This window comes from Schistocerca serialis, unplaced genomic scaffold (genome assembly GCF_023864345.2).
Source record: "Schistocerca serialis cubense isolate TAMUIC-IGC-003099 unplaced genomic scaffold, iqSchSeri2.2 HiC_scaffold_1451, whole genome shotgun sequence".
In the NCBI taxonomy this organism is placed as follows: Eukaryota; Metazoa; Arthropoda; class Insecta; order Orthoptera; family Acrididae; genus Schistocerca; species Schistocerca serialis.
In genome coordinates this window covers 1,884,181-1,901,347 of record NW_026047682.1, presented here as the reverse complement: position 1 = coordinate 1,901,347, position 17,167 = coordinate 1,884,181, and the positions used below count along the sequence as shown (strand labels likewise).

Here is a 17,167-nt window from a genome sequence, read left to right as displayed (position 1 = left end):
AGTTGAGCTGTCCTCTCAAGTTGAGCTGTCCTCACAAGCTGTGCTGTCCTCGCAAGCTTTGCTGTCCTCGCAAGCTGTGCTGTCCTCGCAAGCTGTGCTGTCCTCGCAAGCTGTGCTGTCCTCGCAAGCTGTGCTGTCCTCGCAAGCCGTGCTGTCCTCGCAAACCATGCTGTCCTCGCTAGCTGTGCTGTCCTCGCAAGCCATGATGTCCTTGCAAGCCATACTGTCCTCGGAAGCCATGCTGTCCTCGCAAGCTTTGCTGTCCTCACAAGTTGTGCTGGCCTCTCAAGTTGAGCTGTCCTCTCAAGTTGAGTTGTCCTCTCAAGTTGAGCTGTCCTCTCAAGTTGAGCTGTCCTCTCAAGTTGAGCTGTCCTCTCAAGTTGAGCTGTTCTCGCAAGCTGTGCTGTGCTCGCAAGCCGTGCTGTCCTCGCAAGCTGTGCTGTCCTCGCAAGCTGTGCTGTCCTCGCAAGCTGTGCTGTCCTCGCAAACCATGCTGTCCTCGCTAGCTGTGCTGTCCTCGCAAGCCATGATGTCCTTGCAAGCCATACTGTCCTCGGAAGCCATGCTGTCCTCGCAAGCTTTGCTGTCCTCACAAGTTGTGCTGGCCTCTCAAGTTGAGCTGTCCTCTCAAGTTGAGTTGTCCTCTCAACTTGAGCTGTCCTCTCAAGTTGAGCTGTCCTCTCAAGTTGAGCTGTCCTCTTAAGTTGAGCTGTCCTCTCTAGTTGAGCTATCCTCTCATGTTGAGCTGCCATCTCAAGTTGAGCTGCCCTCTCAAGTTGAGCTCTCCTTGCAAGCCGTGCTGTCCTCCCAAGCTGTGCTGTCCTCGCAAGCTGTGCTGTCCTCGCAAGCTGCGCTGTCCTCGCAAGCTGTGCTGTCCTCGCAAGCTGTGCTGTCCTCGCAAGCTGTGCTGTCCACTCAAGTTGTGCTGTCCTCTCAAGTTGAACTGTCCTCTCAATTTGAGCTGTCCCTCAAGTTGAGCTGTCCTCTCAAGTTGAGCTGTAATCTCAAGTTGAGCTGCCCTCTCAAGTTGAGCTGTACTCTCTAGTTCAGCTGTCCTCTCAAGTTGAGCTGTCCTCTCAAGTTGAGCTGTCCTCTCAAGTTGAGCAGTCCTCTCAAGTTGAGCTGTCCTCTCAAGTTGAGCTGTCCTCTCAAGTTGAGCTGTCCTCTCAAGTTGAGCTGTCCTCTCAAGTTGAGCTGCCCTCTCAAGTTGAGCTGTCCTCTCAAGTTCAGCTGCCCTCTCAAGTTGAGCTGTCCTCTCAAGTTGAGCTGTCCTCACAAGCTGTGCTGTCCTCGCAAGCTTTGCTGTCCTCGCAAGCTGTGCTGTCCTCGCAAGCTGTGCTGTCCTCGCAAGCTGTGCTGTCCTCGCAAGCTGTGCTGTCCTCGCAAGCCGTGCTGTCCTCGCAAACCATGCTGTCCTCGCTAGCTGTGCTGTCCTCGCAAGCCATGATGTCCTTGCAAGCCATACTGTCCTCGGAAGCCATGCTGTCCTCGCAAGCTTTGCTGTCCTCACAAGTTGTGCTGGCCTCTCAAGTTGAGCTGTCCTCTCAAGTTGAGTTGTCCTCTCAAGTTGAGCTGTCCTCTCAAGTTGAGCTGTCCTCTCAAGTTGAGCTGTCCTCTCAAGTTGAGCTGTTCTCGCAAGCTGTGCTGTGCTCGCAAGCCGTGCTGTCCTCGCAAGCTGTGCTGTCCTCGCAAGCTGTGCTGTCCTCGCAAGCTGTGCTGTCCTCGCAAACCATGCTGTCCTCGCTAGCTGTGCTGTCCTCGCAAGCCATGATGTCCTTGCAAGCCATACTGTCCTCGGAAGCCATGCTGTCCTCGCAAGCTTTGCTGTCCTCACAAGTTGTGCTGGCCTCTCAAGTTGAGCTGTCCTCTCAAGTTGAGTTGTCCTCTCAACTTGAGCTGTCCTCTCAAGTTGAGCTGTCCTCTCAAGTTGAGCTGTCCTCTCAAGTTGAGCTGTTCTCGCAAGCTGTGCTGTGCTCGCAAGCCGTGCTGTCCTCGCAAGCTGTGCTGTCCTCGCTAGCTGTGCTGTCCTCGCAAGCTGTGCTGTCCTCGCAAGCTGTGCTGTCCTCAAAAGCTGTGCTGTCCTCGCAAGCTGTGCTGTCCTCGCAAGCTGTGCTGTCCTCGCAAGCTGTGCTGTCCTCGCAAGCTGTGCTGTCCTCGCAAGCTGTGCTGTCCTCGCAAGCTGTGCTGTCCACCCAAGTTGTGCTGTCATCTCAAGTTGTGCTGTCATCTCGAGTTGTGCTGTCCTCTAAAGTTGAGCTGTCCTCTCAAGTTGAAATGTCCTCTCAAGTTGAGCTGTCCTCTCAAGTTGAGCTGTTCTGTCAAGTTGAGCTGTCCTCTCAAGTTGAGCTGTCCTCTCAAGTTGAACTGTCCTCTCAAGTTGAGCTGTCCTCTCAAGTTGAGCTCTCCTCTCATGTTGAGCTCTCCTCTCAAGTTGAGGTGTACTCTCAAGTTGAGCTGTCCTCTCAAGTTTAGCTGTCCTCTCAAGTTGAGCTGTCCTCTCAAGTTGAGCTGTCCTCTCAAGTTGAGCTCTCCTCTCATGTTGAGCTCTCCTCTCAAGTTGAGCTGTTCTGTCAAGTTGAGCTGTCCTCTCAAGTTGAGCTGTCCTCTCAAGTTGAACTGTCCTCTCAAGTTGAGCTGTCCTCTCACGTTGAGCTCTCCTCTCATGTTGAGCTCTCCTCTCAAGTTGAGGTGTACTCTCAAGTTGAGCTGTCCTCTCAAGTTTAGCTGTCCTCTCAAGTTGAGCTGTCCTCTCAAGTTGAGCTGTCCTCGCAAGGTGTGCTGTTCTCGCAAGCTGTGCTGTCCTCGCAAGTTGTGCTGTCCTCGCAAGCTGTGCTGTCCTCGCAAGCTGTGCTGTCCTCGCAAGCTGTGCTGTCCTCGCAAGCTGTGCTGTCCTTGCAAGCCGTGCTGTCCTCGCAGGCAGTGCTGTCCTCGCAAGGCTTGCTGTCCTCGCAAGCTGTGCTGTCCTCGCTAGCTGTGCTGTCCTCGCAAGCTGTGCTGTCCTCGCAAGCTGTGCTGTCCCTGCAAGCCATGCTGTCCTCGCAGGCCGTGCTGTCCTCGCAGGCCGTGCTGTCCTCGCAAGCATTGCTGTCCTCGCAAGCTGTGCTGCCCTTGCTAGCGGTGCTGTCCTCGCAAGCTGTGCTGTCCTCGCAAGCTGTGCTGTCCTCGCAAGCTGTGCTGTCCTCGCAAGCTGTGCTGTCCTCGGAAGCTGTGTTGTCCTCGGAAGCTGTGCTGTCCTCGGAAGCTGTCCTTTCCACGGAAGCTGTGCTGTCCTCGCAACCCGTGCTGTCCTCGCAACCTGTGCTGTCCTCGCAAGCCATGCTGTCCTCGCAACCCGTGCTGTCCTCGCAAGGCGTGCTGTCCTCGCAAGCCGTGCTGTCCTGGCAAGCTGTGCTGTCCTCGCAAACCGTGCTGTCCTCGCAAGCCGTGCTGTCCTCGCAAGCTGTGCTGTTTTTGCAAGCCGTGCTGTCCTCGCAAGCCGTGCTGTCCTCGTAATTTTAGCGGTCCTCGCAAGCTGTGCTGTCCTCCCAAGCTGTGCTGTCCGCGAAAGTTGTGCTGTCGTCTCTAGTTGAGCTGTCCTCTCAAGTTGAGCTGTCCTCTTAAGTTGAGCTGTCCTCTCAAGTTGAGCTGTCCTCTCTAGTTGATCTGTCCTCTCTAGTTGAACTGTCCTCTTTAGTTGAGCTGTCCTCTCTAGTTGAGCTGTCATCTCTAGTTGAGCTGTCCTCTCTAGTTGAGCTGTCCTCTCAAGTTCAGCTTTCAACTCAAATTGAGCTCTCCTCTCAAGTTGAGCTCTCCTCTCAAGTTGAGCTCTCCTCACAAGTTTAGCGGTCATCTCAAGGTGAGCTGTCCTCTCAAGTTGAGCCGTCCTCACAAGCTGTGCTGTCCTGGCAAGCTGTGCTGTCCTCGCAAGCTGTGCTGTCCTCGCAAGTTGTGCTGTCCTCGCAAGCTGTGCTGTCCTCGCAAGCTGTGCTGTCCTCGCAAGCTTTGCTGTCCTCCCAAGCTGTGCTGTCGTCCCAAGCTGTGCTGTCCCCACAAGCTGTGCTGTCTCCACAAACTGTGCTGTCTCCGCAAGCTGTGCTGTCCTCGCAAGCTTTGCTGTCCTCCCAAGCTGTGCTGTCGTCCCAAGCTGTGCTGTCCCCACAAGCTGTGCTGTCTCCACAAACTGTGCTGTCTCCGCAAGCTGTGCTGTCTTCGCAAGCTTTGCTGTCCTCGCAAGGTGTGCTCTCCTCACAAGCTGTGTTGTCCTTGCAAGCTGTGCTGTCCTCGCAAGCTGTGTTGTCCTTGCAAATTGTGCCGTCCTCGCAAGCTGTGCTGTCCTCACAAGCTGTGCTGTCCTCGCAAGCTGTGCTGTCCTCGCAAGCTGTGCTGTCCTCGCAAGCTGTGCTGTCCTCGCAAGCTGTGCTGTCCTCGCAAGCGGATCTGTCCTCGCAAGCCGTGCTGTCCTCGCAAGCTGTGCTGTCCTCGCAAGCTGTGCTGTCCTCGCAAGCTGTGCTGTCCACTCAAGTTGTGCTGTCCTCTCAAGTTGAACTGTCCTCTCAATTTGAGCTGTCCCTCAAGTTGAGCTGTCCTCTAAAGTTGAGCTGTAATCTCAAGTTGAGCTGCCCTCTCAAGTTGAGCTGTACTCTCTAGTTCAGCTGTCCTCTCAAGTTGAGCTGTCCTCTCAAGTTGAGCTGTCCTCTCAAGTTGAGCAGTCCTCTCAAGTTGAGCTGTCCTCTCAAGTTGAGCTGTCCTCTCAAGTTGAGCTGTCCTCTCAAGTTGAGCTGTCGTCTCAAGTTGAGCTGTCCTCTCAATTTGAGCTGTCCTCTCAAGCTGAGCTGTCCTCTCAAGTTGAGCTGTCCTCTCAAGTTGAGCTGCCCTCTCAAGTTGAGCTGTCCTCTCAAGTTCAGCTGCCCTCTCAAGTTGAGCTGTCCTCTCAAGTTGAGCTGTCCTCACAAGCTGTGCTGTCCTCGCAAGCTTTGCTGTCCTCGCAAGCTGTGCTGTCCTCGCAAGCTGTGCTGTCCTCGCAAGCTGTGCTGTCCTCGCAAGCCGTGCTGTCCTCGCAAACCATGCTGTCCTCGCTAGCTGTGCTGTCCTCGCAAGCCATGATGTCCTTGCAAGCCATACTGTCCTCGGAAGCCATGCTGTCCTCGCAAGCTTTGCTGTCCTCACAAGTTGTGCTGGCCTCTCAAGTTGAGCTGTCCTCTCAAGTTGAGTTGTCCTCTCAAGTTGAGCTGTCCTCTCAAGTTGAGCTGTCCTCTCAAGTTGAGCTGTCCTCTCAAGTTGAGCTGTTCTCGCAAGCTGTGCTGTGCTCGCAAGCCGTGCTGTCCTCGCAAGCTGTGCTGTCCTCGCAAGCTGTGCTGTCCTCGCAAGCTGTGCTGTCCTCGCAAACCATGCTGTCCTCGCTAGCTGTGCTGTCCTCGCAAGCCATGATGTCCTTGCAAGCCATACTGTCCTCGGAAGCCATGCTGTCCTCACAAGCTTTGCTGTCCTCACAAGTTGTGCTGGCCTCTCAAGTTGAGCTGTCCTCTCAAGTTGAGTTGTCCTCTCAAATCTAGCTGTCCTCTCAAGTTGAGCTGTCCTCTCAAGTTGAGCTGTCCTCTCAAGTTGAGCTGTTCTCGCAAGCTGTGCTGTGCTCGCAAGCCGTGCTGTCCTCGCAAGCTGTGCTGTCCTCGCTAGCTGTGCTGTCCTCGCAAGCTGTGCTGTCCTCGCAAGCTGTGCTGTCCTCAAAAGCTGTGCTGTCCTCGCAAGCTGTGCTGTCCTCGCAAGCTGTGCTGTCCTCGCAAGCTGTACTGTCCTCGCAAGCTGTGCTGTCCTCGCAAGCTGTGCTGTCCTCGCAAGCTGTGCTGTCCACCCAAGTTGTGCTGTCATCTCAAGTTGTGCTGTCATCTCGAGTTGTGCTGTCCTCTAAAGTTGAGCTGTCCTCTCAAGTTGAAATGTCCTCTCAAGTTGAGCTGTCCTCTCAAGTTGAGCTGTTCTGTCAAGTTGAGCTGTCCTCTCAAGTTGAGCTGTCCTCTCAAGTTGAACTGTCCTCTCAAGTTGAGCTGTCCTCTCAAGTTGAGCTCTCCTCTCATGTTGAGCTCTCCTCTCAAGTTGAGGTGTACTCTCAAGTTGAGCTGTCCTCTCAAGTTTAGCTGTCCTCTCAAGTTGAGCTGTCCTCTCAAGTTGAGCTGTCCTCTCAAGTTGAGCTCTCCTCTCATGTTGAGCTCTCCTCTCAAGTTGAGCTGTTCTGTCAAGTTGAGCTGTCCTCTCAAGTTGAGCTGTCCTCTCAAGTTGAACTGTCCTCTCAAGTTGAGCTGTCCTCTCACGTTGAGCTCTCCTCTCATGTTGAGCTCTCCTCTCAAGTTGAGGTGTACTCTCAAGTTGAGCTGTCCTCTCAAGTTTAGCTGTCCTCTCAAGTTGAGCTGTCCTCTCAAGTTGAGCTGTCCTCGCAAGGTGTGCTGTTCTCGCAAGCTGTGCTGTCCTCGCAAGTTGTGCTGTCCTCGCAAGCTGTGCTGTCCTCGCAAGCTGTGCTGTCCTCGCAAGCTGTGCTGTCCTCGCAAGCTGTGCTGTCCTTGCAAGCCGTGCTGTCCTCGCAGGCAGTGCTGTCCTCGCAAGGCTTGCTGTCCTCGCAAGCTGTGCTGTCCTCGCTAGCTGTGCTGTCCTCGCAAGCTGTGCTGTCCTCGCAAGCTGTGCTGTCCCTGCAAGCCATGCTGTCCTCGCAGGCCGTGCTGTCCTCGCAGGCCGTGCTGTCCTCGCAAGCATTGCTGTCCTCGCAAGCTGTGCTGCCCTTGCTAGCGGTGCTGTCCTCGCAAGCTGTGCTGTCCTCGCAAGCTGTGCTGTCCTCGCAAGCTGTGCTGTCCTCGCAAGCTGTGCTGTCCTCGGAAGCTGTGTTGTCCTCGGAAGCTGTGCTGTCCTCGGAAGCTGTCCTTTCCACGGAAGCTGTGCTGTCCTCGCAACCCGTGCTGTCCTCGCAACCTGTGCTGTCCTCGCAAGCCATGCTGTCCTCGCAACCCGTGCTGTCCTCGCAAGGCGTGCTGTCCTCGCAAGCCGTGCTGTCCTGGCAAGCTGTGCTGTCCTCGCAAACCGTGCTGTCCTCGCAAGCCGTGCTGTCCTCGCAAGCTGTGCTGTTTTTGCAAGCCGTGCTGTCCTCGCAAGCCGTGCTGTCCTCGTAATTTTAGCGGTCCTCGCAAGCTGTGCTGTCCTCCCAAGCTGTGCTGTCCGCGAAAGTTGTGCTGTCGTCTCTAGTTGAGCTGTCCTCTCAAGTTGAGCTGTCCTCTTAAGTTGAGCTGTCCTCTCAAGTTGAGCTGTCCTCTCTAGTTGATCTGTCCTCTCTAGTTGAACTGTCCTCTTTAGTTGAGCTGTCCTCTCTAGTTGAGCTGTCATCTCTAGTTGAGCTGTCCTCTCTAGTTGAGCTGTCCTCTCAAGTTCAGCTTTCAACTCAAATTGAGCTCTCCTCTCAAGGTGAGCTCTCCTCTCAAGTTGAGCTCTCCTCACAAGTTTAGCGGTCATCTCAAGGGGAGCTGTCCTCTCAAGTTGAGCCGTCCTCACAAGCTGTGCTGTCCTGGCAAGCTGTGCTGTCCTCGCAAGCTGTGCTGTCCTCGCAAGTTGTGCTGTCCTCGCAAGCTGTGCTGTCCTCGCAAGCTGTGCTGTCCTCGCAAGCTTTGCTGTCCTCCCAAGCTGTGCTGTCGTCCCAAGCTGTGCTGTCCCCACAAGCTGTGCTGTCTCCACAAACTGTGCTGTCTCCGCAAGCTGTGCTGTCCTCGCAAGCTTTGCTGTCCTCCCAAGCTGTGCTGTCGTCCCAAGCTGTGCTGTCCCCACAAGCTGTGCTGTCTCCACAAACTGTGCTGTCTCCGCAAGCTGTGCTGTCTTCGCAAGCTTTGCTGTCCTCGCAAGGTGTGCTCTCCTCACAAGCTGTGTTGTCCTTGCAAGCTGTGCTGTCCTCGCAAGCTGTGTTGTCCTTGCAAATTGTGCCGTCCTCGCAAGCTGTGCTGTCCTCACAAGCTGTGCTGTCCTCGCAAGCTGTGCTGTCCTCGCAAGCTGTGCTGTCCTCGCAAGCTGTGCTGTCCTCGCAAGCTGTGCTGTCCTCGCAAGCGGATCTGTCCTCGCAAGCCGTGCTGTCCTCGCAAGCTGTGCTGTCCTCGCAAGCTGTGCTGTCCTCGCAAGCTGTGCTGTCCTCGCAAGCTGTGCTGTCCACTCAAGTTGTGCTGTCCTCTCAAGTTGAACTGTCCTCTCAATTTGAGCTGTCCCTCAAGTTGAGCTGTCCTCTCAAGTTGAGCTGTAATCTCAAGTTGAGCTGCCCTCTCAAGTTGAGCTGTACTCTCTAGTTCAGCTGTCCTCTCAAGTTGAGCTGTCCTCTCAAGTTGAGCTGTCCTCTCAAGTTGAGCAGTCCTCTCAAGTTGAGCTGTCCTCTCAAGTTGAGCTGTCCTCTCAAGTTGAGCTGTCCTCTCAAGTTGAGCTGTCGTCTCAAGTTGAGCTGTCCTCTCAATTTGAGCTGTCCTCTCAAGCTGAGCTGTCCTCTCAAGTTGAGCTGTCCTCTCAAGTTGAGCTGCCCTCTCAAGTTGAGCTGTCCTCTCAAGTTCAGCTGCCCTCTCAAGTTGAGCTGTCCTCTCAAGTTGAGCTGTCCTCACAAGCTGTGCTGTCCTCGCAAGCTTTGCTGTCCTCGCAAGCTGTGCTGTCCTCGCAAGCTGTGCTGTCCTCGCAAGCTGTGCTGTCCTCGCAAGCTGTGCTGTCCTCGCAAGCCGTGCTGTCCTCGCAAACCATGCTGTCCTCGCTAGCTGTGCTGTCCTCGCAAGCCATGATGTCCTTGCAAGCCATACTGTCCTCGGAAGCCATGCTGTCCTCGCAAGCTTTGCTGTCCTCACAAGTTGTGCTGGCCTCTCAAGTTGAGCTGTCCTCTCAAGTTGAGTTGTCCTCTCAAGTTGAGCTGTCCTCTCAAGTTGAGCTGTCCTCTCAAGTTGAGCTCTCCTCTCATGTTGAGCTCTCCTCTCAAGTTGAGCTGTTCTGTCAAGTTGAGCTGTCCTCTCAAGTTGAGCTGTCCTCTCAAGTTGAACTGTCCTCTCAAGTTGAGCTGTCCTCTCACGTTGAGCTCTCCTCTCATGTTGAGCTCTCCTCTCAAGTTGAGGTGTACTCTCAAGTTGAGCTGTCCTCTCAAGTTTAGCTGTCCTCTCAAGTTGAGCTGTCCTCTCAAGTTGAGCTGTCCTCGCAAGGTGTGCTGTTCTCGCAAGCTGTGCTGTCCTCGCAAGTTGTGCTGTCCTCGCAAGCTGTGCTGTCCTCGCAAGCTGTGCTGTCCTCGCAAGCTGTGCTGTCCTCGCAAGCTGTGCTGTCCTTGCAACCCGTGCTGTCCTCGCAGGCAGTGCTGTCCTCGCAAGGCTTGCTGTCCTCGCAAGCTGTGCTGTCCTCGCTAGCTGTGCTGTCCTCGCAAGCTGTGCTGTCCTCGCAAGCTGTGCTGTCCCTGCAAGCCATGCTGTCCTCGCAGGCCGTGCTGTCCTCGCAGGCCGTGCTGTCCTCGCAAGCATTGCTGTCCTCGCAAGCTGTGCTGCCCTTGCTAGCGGTGCTGTCCTCGCAAGCTGTGCTGTCCTCGCAAGCTGTGCTGTCCTCGCAAGCTGTGCTGTCCTCGCAAGCTGTGCTGTCCTCGGAAGCTGTGTTGTCCTCGGAAGCTGTGCTGTCCTCGGAAGCTGTCCTTTCCACGGAAGCTGTGCTGTCCTCGCAACCCGTGCTGTCCTCGCAACCTGTGCTGTCCTCGCAAGCCATGCTGTCCTCGCAACCCGTGCTGTCCTCGCAAGGCGTGCTGTCCTCGCAAGCCGTGCTGTCCTGGCAAGCTGTGCTGTCCTCGCAAACCGTGCTGTCCTCGCAAGCCGTGCTGTCCTCGCAAGCTGTGCTGTTTTTGCAAGCCGTGCTGTCCTCGCAAGCCGTGCTGTCCTCGTAATTTTAGCGGTCCTCGCAAGCTGTGCTGTCCTCCCAAGCTGTGCTGTCCGCGAAAGTTGTGCTGTCGTCTCTAGTTGAGCTGTCCTCTCAAGTTGAGCTGTCCTCTTAAGTTGAGCTGTCCTCTCAAGTTGAGCTGTCCTCTCTAGTTGATCTGTCCTCTCTAGTTGAACTGTCCTCTTTAGTTGAGCTGTCCTCTCTAGTTGAGCTGTCATCTCTAGTTGAGCTGTCCTCTCTAGTTGAGCTGTCCTCTCAAGTTCAGCTTTCAACTCAAATTGAGCTCTCCTCTCAAGTTGAGCTCTCCTCTCAAGTTGAGCTCTCCTCACAAGTTTAGCGGTCATCTCAAGGGGAGCTGTCCTCTCAAGTTGAGCCGTCCTCACAAGCTGTGCTGTCCTGGCAAGCTGTGCTGTCCTCGCAAGCTGTGCTGTCCTCGCAAGTTGTGCTGTCCTCGCAAGCTGTGCTGTCCTCGCAAGCTGTGCTGTCCTCGCAAGCTTTGCTGTCCTCCCAAGCTGTGCTGTCGTCCCAAGCTGTGCTGTCCCCACAAGCTGTGCTGTCTCCACAAACTGTGCTGTCTCCGCAAGCTGTGCTGTCCTCGCAAGCTTTGCTGTCCTCCCAAGCTGTGCTGTCGTCCCAAGCTGTGCTGTCCCCACAAGCTGTGCTGTCTCCACAAACTGTGCTGTCTCCGCAAGCTGTGCTGTCTTCGCAAGCTTTGCTGTCCTCGCAAGGTGTGCTCTCCTCACAAGCTGTGTTGTCCTTGCAAGCTGTGCTGTCCTCGCAAGCTGTGTTGTCCTTGCAAATTGTGCCGTCCTCGCAAGCTGTGCTGTCCTCACAAGCTGTGCTGTCCTCGCAAGCTGTGCTGTCCTCGCAAGCTGTGCTGTCCTCGCAAGCTGTGCTGTCCTCGCAAGCTGTGCTGTCCTCGCAAGCGGATCTGTCCTCGCAAGCCGTGCTGTCCTCGCAAGCTGTGCTGTCCTCGCAAGCTGTGCTGTCCTCGCAAGCTGTGCTGTCCACTCAAGTTGTGCTGTCCTCTCAAGTTGAACTGTCCTCTCAATTTGAGCTGTCCCTCAAGTTGAGCTGTCCTCTCAAGTTGAGCTGTAATCTCAAGTTGAGCTGCCCTCTCAAGTTGAGCTGTACTCTCTAGTTCAGCTGTCCTCTCAAGTTGAGCTGTCCTCTCAAGTTGAGCTGTCCTCTCAAGTTGAGCAGTCCTCTCAAGTTGAGCTGTCCTCTCAAGTTGAGCTGTCCTCTCAAGTTGAGCTGTCCTCTCAAGTTGAGCTGTCGTCTCAAGTTGAGCTGTCCTCTCAATTTGAGCTGTCCTCTCAAGCTGAGCTGTCCTCTCAAGTTGAGCTGTCCTCTCAAGTTGAGCTGCCCTCTCAAGTTGAGCTGTCCTCTCAAGTTCAGCTGCCCTCTCAAGTTGAGCTGTCCTCTCAAGTTGAGCTGTCCTCACAAGCTGTGCTGTCCTCGCAAGCTTTGCTGTCCTCGCAAGCTGTGCTGTCCTCGCAAGCTGTGCTGTCCTCGCAAGCTGTGCTGTCCTCGCAAGCTGTGCTGTCCTCGCAAGCCGTGCTGTCCTCGCAAACCATGCTGTCCTCGCTAGCTGTGCTGTCCTCGCAAGCCATGATGTCCTTGCAAGCCATACTGTCCTCGGAAGCCATGCTGTCCTCGCAAGCTTTGCTGTCCTCACAAGTTGTGCTGGCCTCTCAAGTTGAGCTGTCCTCTCAAGTTGAGTTGTCCTCTCAAGTTGAGCTATCCTCTCAAGTTGAGCTGTCCTCTCAAGTTGAGCTGTCCTCTCAAGTTGAGCTGTTCTCGCAAGCTGTGCTGTGCTCGCAAGCCGTGCTGTCCTCGCAAGCTGTGCTGTCCTCGCAAGCTGTGCTGTCCTCGCAAGCTGTGCTGTCCTCGCAAACCATGCTGTCCTCGCTAGCTGTGCTGTCCTCGCAAGCCATGATGTCCTTGCAAGCCATACTGTCCTCGGAAGCCATGCTGTCCTCGCAAGCTTTGCTGTCCTCACAAGTTGTGCTGGCCTCTCAAGTTGAGCTGTCCTCTCAAGTTGAGTTGTCCTCTCAACTTGAGCTGTCCTCTCAAGTTGAGCTGTCCTCTCAAGTTGAGCTGTCCTCTTAAGTTGAGCTGTCCTCTCTAGTTGAGCTATCCTCTCATGTTGAGCTGCCATCTCAAGTTGAGCTGCCCTCTCAAGTTGAGCTCTCCTTGCAAGCCGTGCTGTCCTCCCAAGCTGTGCTGTCCTCGCAAGCTGTGCTGTCCTCGCAAGCTGCGCTGTCCTCGCAAGCTGTGCTGTCCTCGCAAGCTGTGCTGTCCTCGCAAGCTGTGCTGTCCACTCAAGTTGTGCTGTCCTCTCAAGTTGAACTGTCCTCTCAATTTGAGCTGTCCCTCAAGTTGAGCTGTCCTCTCAAGTTGAGCTGTAATCTCAAGTTGAGCTGCCCTCTCAAGTTGAGCTGTACTCTCTAGTTCAGCTGTCCTCTCAAGTTGAGCTGTCCTCTCAAGTTGAGCTGTCCTCTCAAGTTGAGCAGTCCTCTCAAGTTGAGCTGTCCTCTCAAGTTGAGCTGTCCTCTCAAGTTGAGCTGTCCTCTCAAGTTGAGCTGTCGTCTCAAGTTGAGCTGTCCTCTCAATTTGAGCTGTCCTCTCAAGCTGAGCTGTCCTCTCAAGTTGAGCTGCCCTCTCAAGTTGAGCTGTCCTCTCAAGTTCAGCTGCCCTCTCAAGTTGAGCTGTCCTCTCAAGTTGAGCTGTCCTCACAAGCTGTGCTGTCCTCGCAAGCTTTGCTGTCCTCGCAAGCTGTGCTGTCCTCGCAAGCTGTGCTGTCCTCGCAAGCTGTGCTGTCCTCGCAAGCTGTGCTGTCCTCGCAAGCCGTGCTGTCCTCGCAAACCATGCTGTCCTCGCTAGCTGTGCTGTCCTCGCAAGCCATGATGTCCTTGCAAGCCATACTGTCCTCGGAAGCCATGCTGTCCTCGCAAGCTTTGCTGTCCTCACAAGTTGTGCTGGCCTCTCAAGTTGAGCTGTCCTCTCAAGTTGAGTTGTCCTCTCAAGTTGAGCTGTCCTCTCAAGTTGAGCTGTACTCTCAAGTTGAGCTGTCCTCTCAAGTTGAGCTGTTCTCGCAAGCTGTGCTGTGCTCGCAAGCCGTGCTGTCCTCGCAAGCTGTGCTGTCCTCGCAAGCTGTGCTGTCCTCGCAAGCTGTGCTGTCCTCGCAAACCATGCTGTCCTCGCTAGCTGTGCTGTCCTCGCAAGCCATGATGTCCTTGCAAGCCATACTGTCCTCGGAAGCCATGCTGTCCACGCAAGCTTTGCTGTCCTCACAAGTTGTGCTGGCCTCTCAAGTTGAGCTGTCCTCTCAAGTTGAGTTGTCCTCTCAACTTGAGCTGTCCTCTCAAGTTGAGCTGTCCTCTCAAGTTGAGCTGTCCTCTCAAGTTGAGCTGTTCTCGCAAGCTGTGCTGTGCTCGCAAGCCGTGCTGTCCTCGCAAGCTGTGCTGTCCTCGCTAGCTGTGCTGTCCTCGCAAGCTGTGCTGTCCTCGCAAGCTGTGCTGTCCTCAAAAGCTGTGCTGTCCTCGCAAGCTGTGCTGTCCTGGCAAGCTGTGCTGTCCTCGCAAGCTGTGCTGTCCTCGCAAGCTGTGCTGTCCTCGCAAGCTGTGCTGTCCTCGCAAGCTGTGCTGTCCACCCAAGTTGTGCTGTCATCTCAAGTTGTGCTGTCATCTCGAGTTGTGCTGTCCTCTAAAGTTGAGCTGTCCTCTCAAGTTGAAATGTCCTCTCAAGTTGAGCTGTCCTCTCAAGTTGAGCTGTTCTGTCAAGTTGAGCTGTCCTCTCAAGTTGAGCTGTCCTCTCAAGTTGAACTGTCCTCTCAAGTTGAGCTGTCCTCTCAAGTTGAGCTCTCCTCTCATGTTGAGCTCTCCTCTCAAGTTGAGGTGTACTCTCAAGTTGAGCTGTCCTCTCAAGTTTAGCTGTCCTCTCAAGTTGAGCTGTCCTCTCAAGTTGAGCTGTCCTCTCAAGTTGAGCTCTCCTCTCATGTTGAGCTCTCCTCTCAAGTTGAGCTGTTCTGTCAAGTTGAGCTGTCCTCTCAAGTTGAGCTGTCCTCTCAAGTTGAACTGTCCTCTCAAGTTGAGCTGTCCTCTCACGTTGAGCTCTCCTCTCATGTTGAGCTCTCCTCTCAAGTTGAGGTGTACTCTCAAGTTGAGCTGTCCTCTCAAGTTTAGCTGTCCTCTCAAGTTGAGCTGTCCTCTCAAGTTGAGCTGTCCTCGCAAGCTGTGCTGTCCTCGCAAGCTGTGCTGTCCTCGCAAGCTGTGCTGTCCTCGCAAGCGGATCTGTCCTCGCAAGCCGTGCTGTCCTCGCAAGCTGTGCTGTCCTCGCAAGCTGTGCTGTCCTCGCAAGCTGTGCTGTCCACTCAAGTTGTGCTGTCCTCTCAAGTTGAACTGTCCTCTCAATTTGAGCTGTCCCTCAAGTTGAGCTGTCCTCTCAAGTTGAGCTGTAATCTCAAGTTGAGCTGCCCTCTCAAGTTGAGCTGTACTCTCTAGTTCAGCTGTCCTCTCAAGTTGAGCTGTCCTCTCAAGTTGAGCTGTCCTCTCAAGTTGAGCAGTCCTCTCAAGTTGAGCTGTCCTCTCAAGTTGAGCTGTCCTCTCAAGTTGAGCTGTCCTCTCAAGTTGAGCTGTCGTCTCAAGTTGAGCTGTCCTCTCAATTTGAGCTGTCCTCTCAAGCTGAGCTGTCCTCTCAAGTTGAGCTGTCCTCTCAAGTTGAGCTGCCCTCTCAAGTTGAGCTGTCCTCTCAAGTTCAGCTGCCCTCTCAAGTTGAGCTGTCCTCTCAAGTTGAGCTGTCCTCACAAGCTGTGCTGTCCTCGCAAGCTTTGCTGTCCTCGCAAGCTGTGCTGTCCTCGCAAGCTGTGCTGTCCTCGCAAGCTGTGCTGTCCTCGCAAGCTGTGCTGTCCTCGCAAGCCGTGCTGTCCTCGCAAACCATGCTGTCCTCGCTAGCTGTGCTGTCCTCGCAAGCCATGATGTCCTTGCAAGCCATACTGTCCTCGGAAGCCATGCTGTCCTCGCAAGCTTTGCTGTCCTCACAAGTTGTGCTGGCCTCTCAAGTTGAGCTGTCCTCTCAAGTTGAGTTGTCCTCTCAAGTTGAGCTGTCCTCTCAAGTTGAGCTGTCCTCTCAAGTTGAGCTGTCCTCTCAAGTTGAGCTGTTCTCGCAAGCTGTGCTGTGCTCGCAAGCCGTGCTGTCCTCGCAAGCTGTGCTGTCCTCGCAAGCTGTGCTGTCCTCGCAAGCTGTGCTGTCCTCGCAAACCATGCTGTCCTCGCTAGCTGTGCTGTCCTCGCAAGCCATGATGTCCTTGCAAGCCATACTGTCCTCGGAAGCCATGCTGTCCTCGCAAGCTTTGCTGTCCTCACAAGTTGTGCTGGCCTCTCAAGTTGAGCTGTCCTCTCAAGTTGAGTTGTCCTCTCAACTTGAGCTGTCCTCTCAAGTTGAGCTGTCCTCTCAAGTTGAGCTGTCCTCTCAAGTTGAGCTGTTCTCGCAAGCTGTGCTGTGCTCGCAAGCCGTGCTGTCCTCGCAAGCTGTGCTGTCCTCGCTAGCTGTGCTGTCCTCGCAAGCTGTGCTGTCCTCGCAAGCTGTGCTGTCCTCAAAAGCTGTGCTGTCCTCGCAAGCTGTGCTGTCCTCGCAAGCTGTGCTGTCCTCGCAAGCTGTGCTGTCCTCGCAAGCTGTGCTGTCCTCGCAAGCTGTGCTGTCCTCGCAAGCTGTGCTGTCCACCCAAGTTGTGCTGTCATCTCAAGTTGTGCTGTCATCTCGAGTTGTGCTGTCCTCTAAAGTTGAGCTGTCCTCTCAAGTTGAAATGTCCTCTCAAGTTGAGCTGTCCTCTCAAGTTGAGCTGTTCTGTCAAGTTGAGCTGTCCTCTCAAGTTGAGCTGTCCTCTCAAGTTGAACTGTCCTCTCAAGTTGAGCTGTCCTCTCAAGTTGAGCTCTCCTCTCATGTTGAGCTCTCCTCTCAAGTTGAGGTGTACTCTCAAGTTGAGCTGTCCTCTCAAGTTTAGCTGTCCTCTCAAGTTGAGCTGTCCTCTCAAGTTGAGCTGTCCTCTCAAGTTGAGCTCTCCTCTCATGTTGAGCTCTCCTCTCAAGTTGAGCTGTTCTGTCAAGTTGAGCTGTCCTCTCAAGTTGAGCTGTCCTCTCAAGTTGAACTGTCCTCTCAAGTTGAGCTGTCCTCTCACGTTGAGCTCTCCTCTCATGTTGAGCTCTCCTCTCAAGTTGAGGTGTACTCTCAAGTTGAGCTGTCCTCTCAAGTTTAGCTGTCCTCTCAAGTTGAGCTGTCCTCTCAAGTTGAGCTGTCCTCGCAAGGTGTGCTGTTCTCGCAAGCTGTGCTGTCCTCGCAAGTTGTGCTGTCCTCGCAAGCTGTGCTGTCCTCGCAAGCTGTGCTGTCCTCGCAAGCTGTGCTGTCCTCGCAAGCTGTGCTGTCCTTGCAAGCCGTGCTGTCCTCGCAGGCAGTGCTGTCCTCGCAAGGCTTGCTGTCCTCGCAAGCTGTGCTGTCCTCGCTAGCTGTGCTGTCCTCGCAAGCTGTGCTGTCCTCGCAAGCTGTGCTGTCCCTGCAAGCCATGCTGTCCTCGCAGGCCGTGCTGTCCTCGCAGGCCGTGCTGTCCTCGCAAGCATTGCTGTCCTCGCAAGCTGTGCTGCCCTTGCTAGCGGTGCTGTCCTCGCAAGCTGTGCTGTCCTCGCAAGCTGTGCTGTCCTCGCAAGCTGTGCTGTCCTCGCAAGCTGTGCTGTCCTCGGAAGCTGTGTTGTCCTCGGAAGCTGTGCTGTCCTCGGAAGCTGTCCTTTCCACGGAAGCTGTGCTGTCCTCGCAAACCGTGCTGTCCTCGCAACCTGTGCTGTCCTCGCAAGCCATGCTGTCCTCGCAACCCGTGCTGTCCTCGCAAGGCGTGCTGTCCTCGCAAGCCGTGCTGTCCTGGCAAGCTGTGCTGTCCTCGCAAACCGTGCTGTCCTCGCAAGCCGTGCTGTCCTCGCAAGCTGTGCTGTTTTTGCAAGCCGTGCTGTCCTCGCAAGCCGTGCTGTCCTCGTAATTTTAGCGGTCCTCGCAAGCTGTGCTGTCCTCCCAAGCTGTGCTGTCCGCGAAAGTTGTGCTGTCGTCTCTAGTTGAGCTGTCCTCTCAAGTTGAGCTGTCCTCTTAAGTTGAGCTGTCCTCTCAAGTTGAGCTGTCCTCTCTAGTTGATCTGTCCTCTCTAGTTGAACTGTCCTCTTTAGTTGAGCTGTCCTCTCTAGTTGAGCTGTCATCTCTAGTTGAGCTGTCCTCTCTAGTTGAGCTGTCCTCTCAAGTTTAGCTTTCAACTCAA

The 17,167-nt window shown here is 54.8% G+C and overlaps 1 protein-coding gene across 1 annotated transcript; it reads right to left on the bottom strand.

Annotated features, from left to right (window-relative positions):
- Positions 1-3,614: 3,614 nt before the first annotated feature.
- Positions 3,615-16,069, bottom strand: LOC126443324 (seminal vesicle major clotting proteins-like). Its single transcript, XM_050090917.1, has 4 exons — positions 15,848-16,069; positions 13,702-14,042; positions 6,078-6,312; positions 3,615-3,737 (listed from the first exon to the last, which is right to left on the bottom strand). Exons 1-4 carry the CDS (start codon positions 16,067-16,069, stop codon positions 3,615-3,617), a joined length of 921 nt encoding a protein of 306 aa, XP_049946874.1.
- Positions 16,070-17,167: the final 1,098 nt, after the last annotated feature.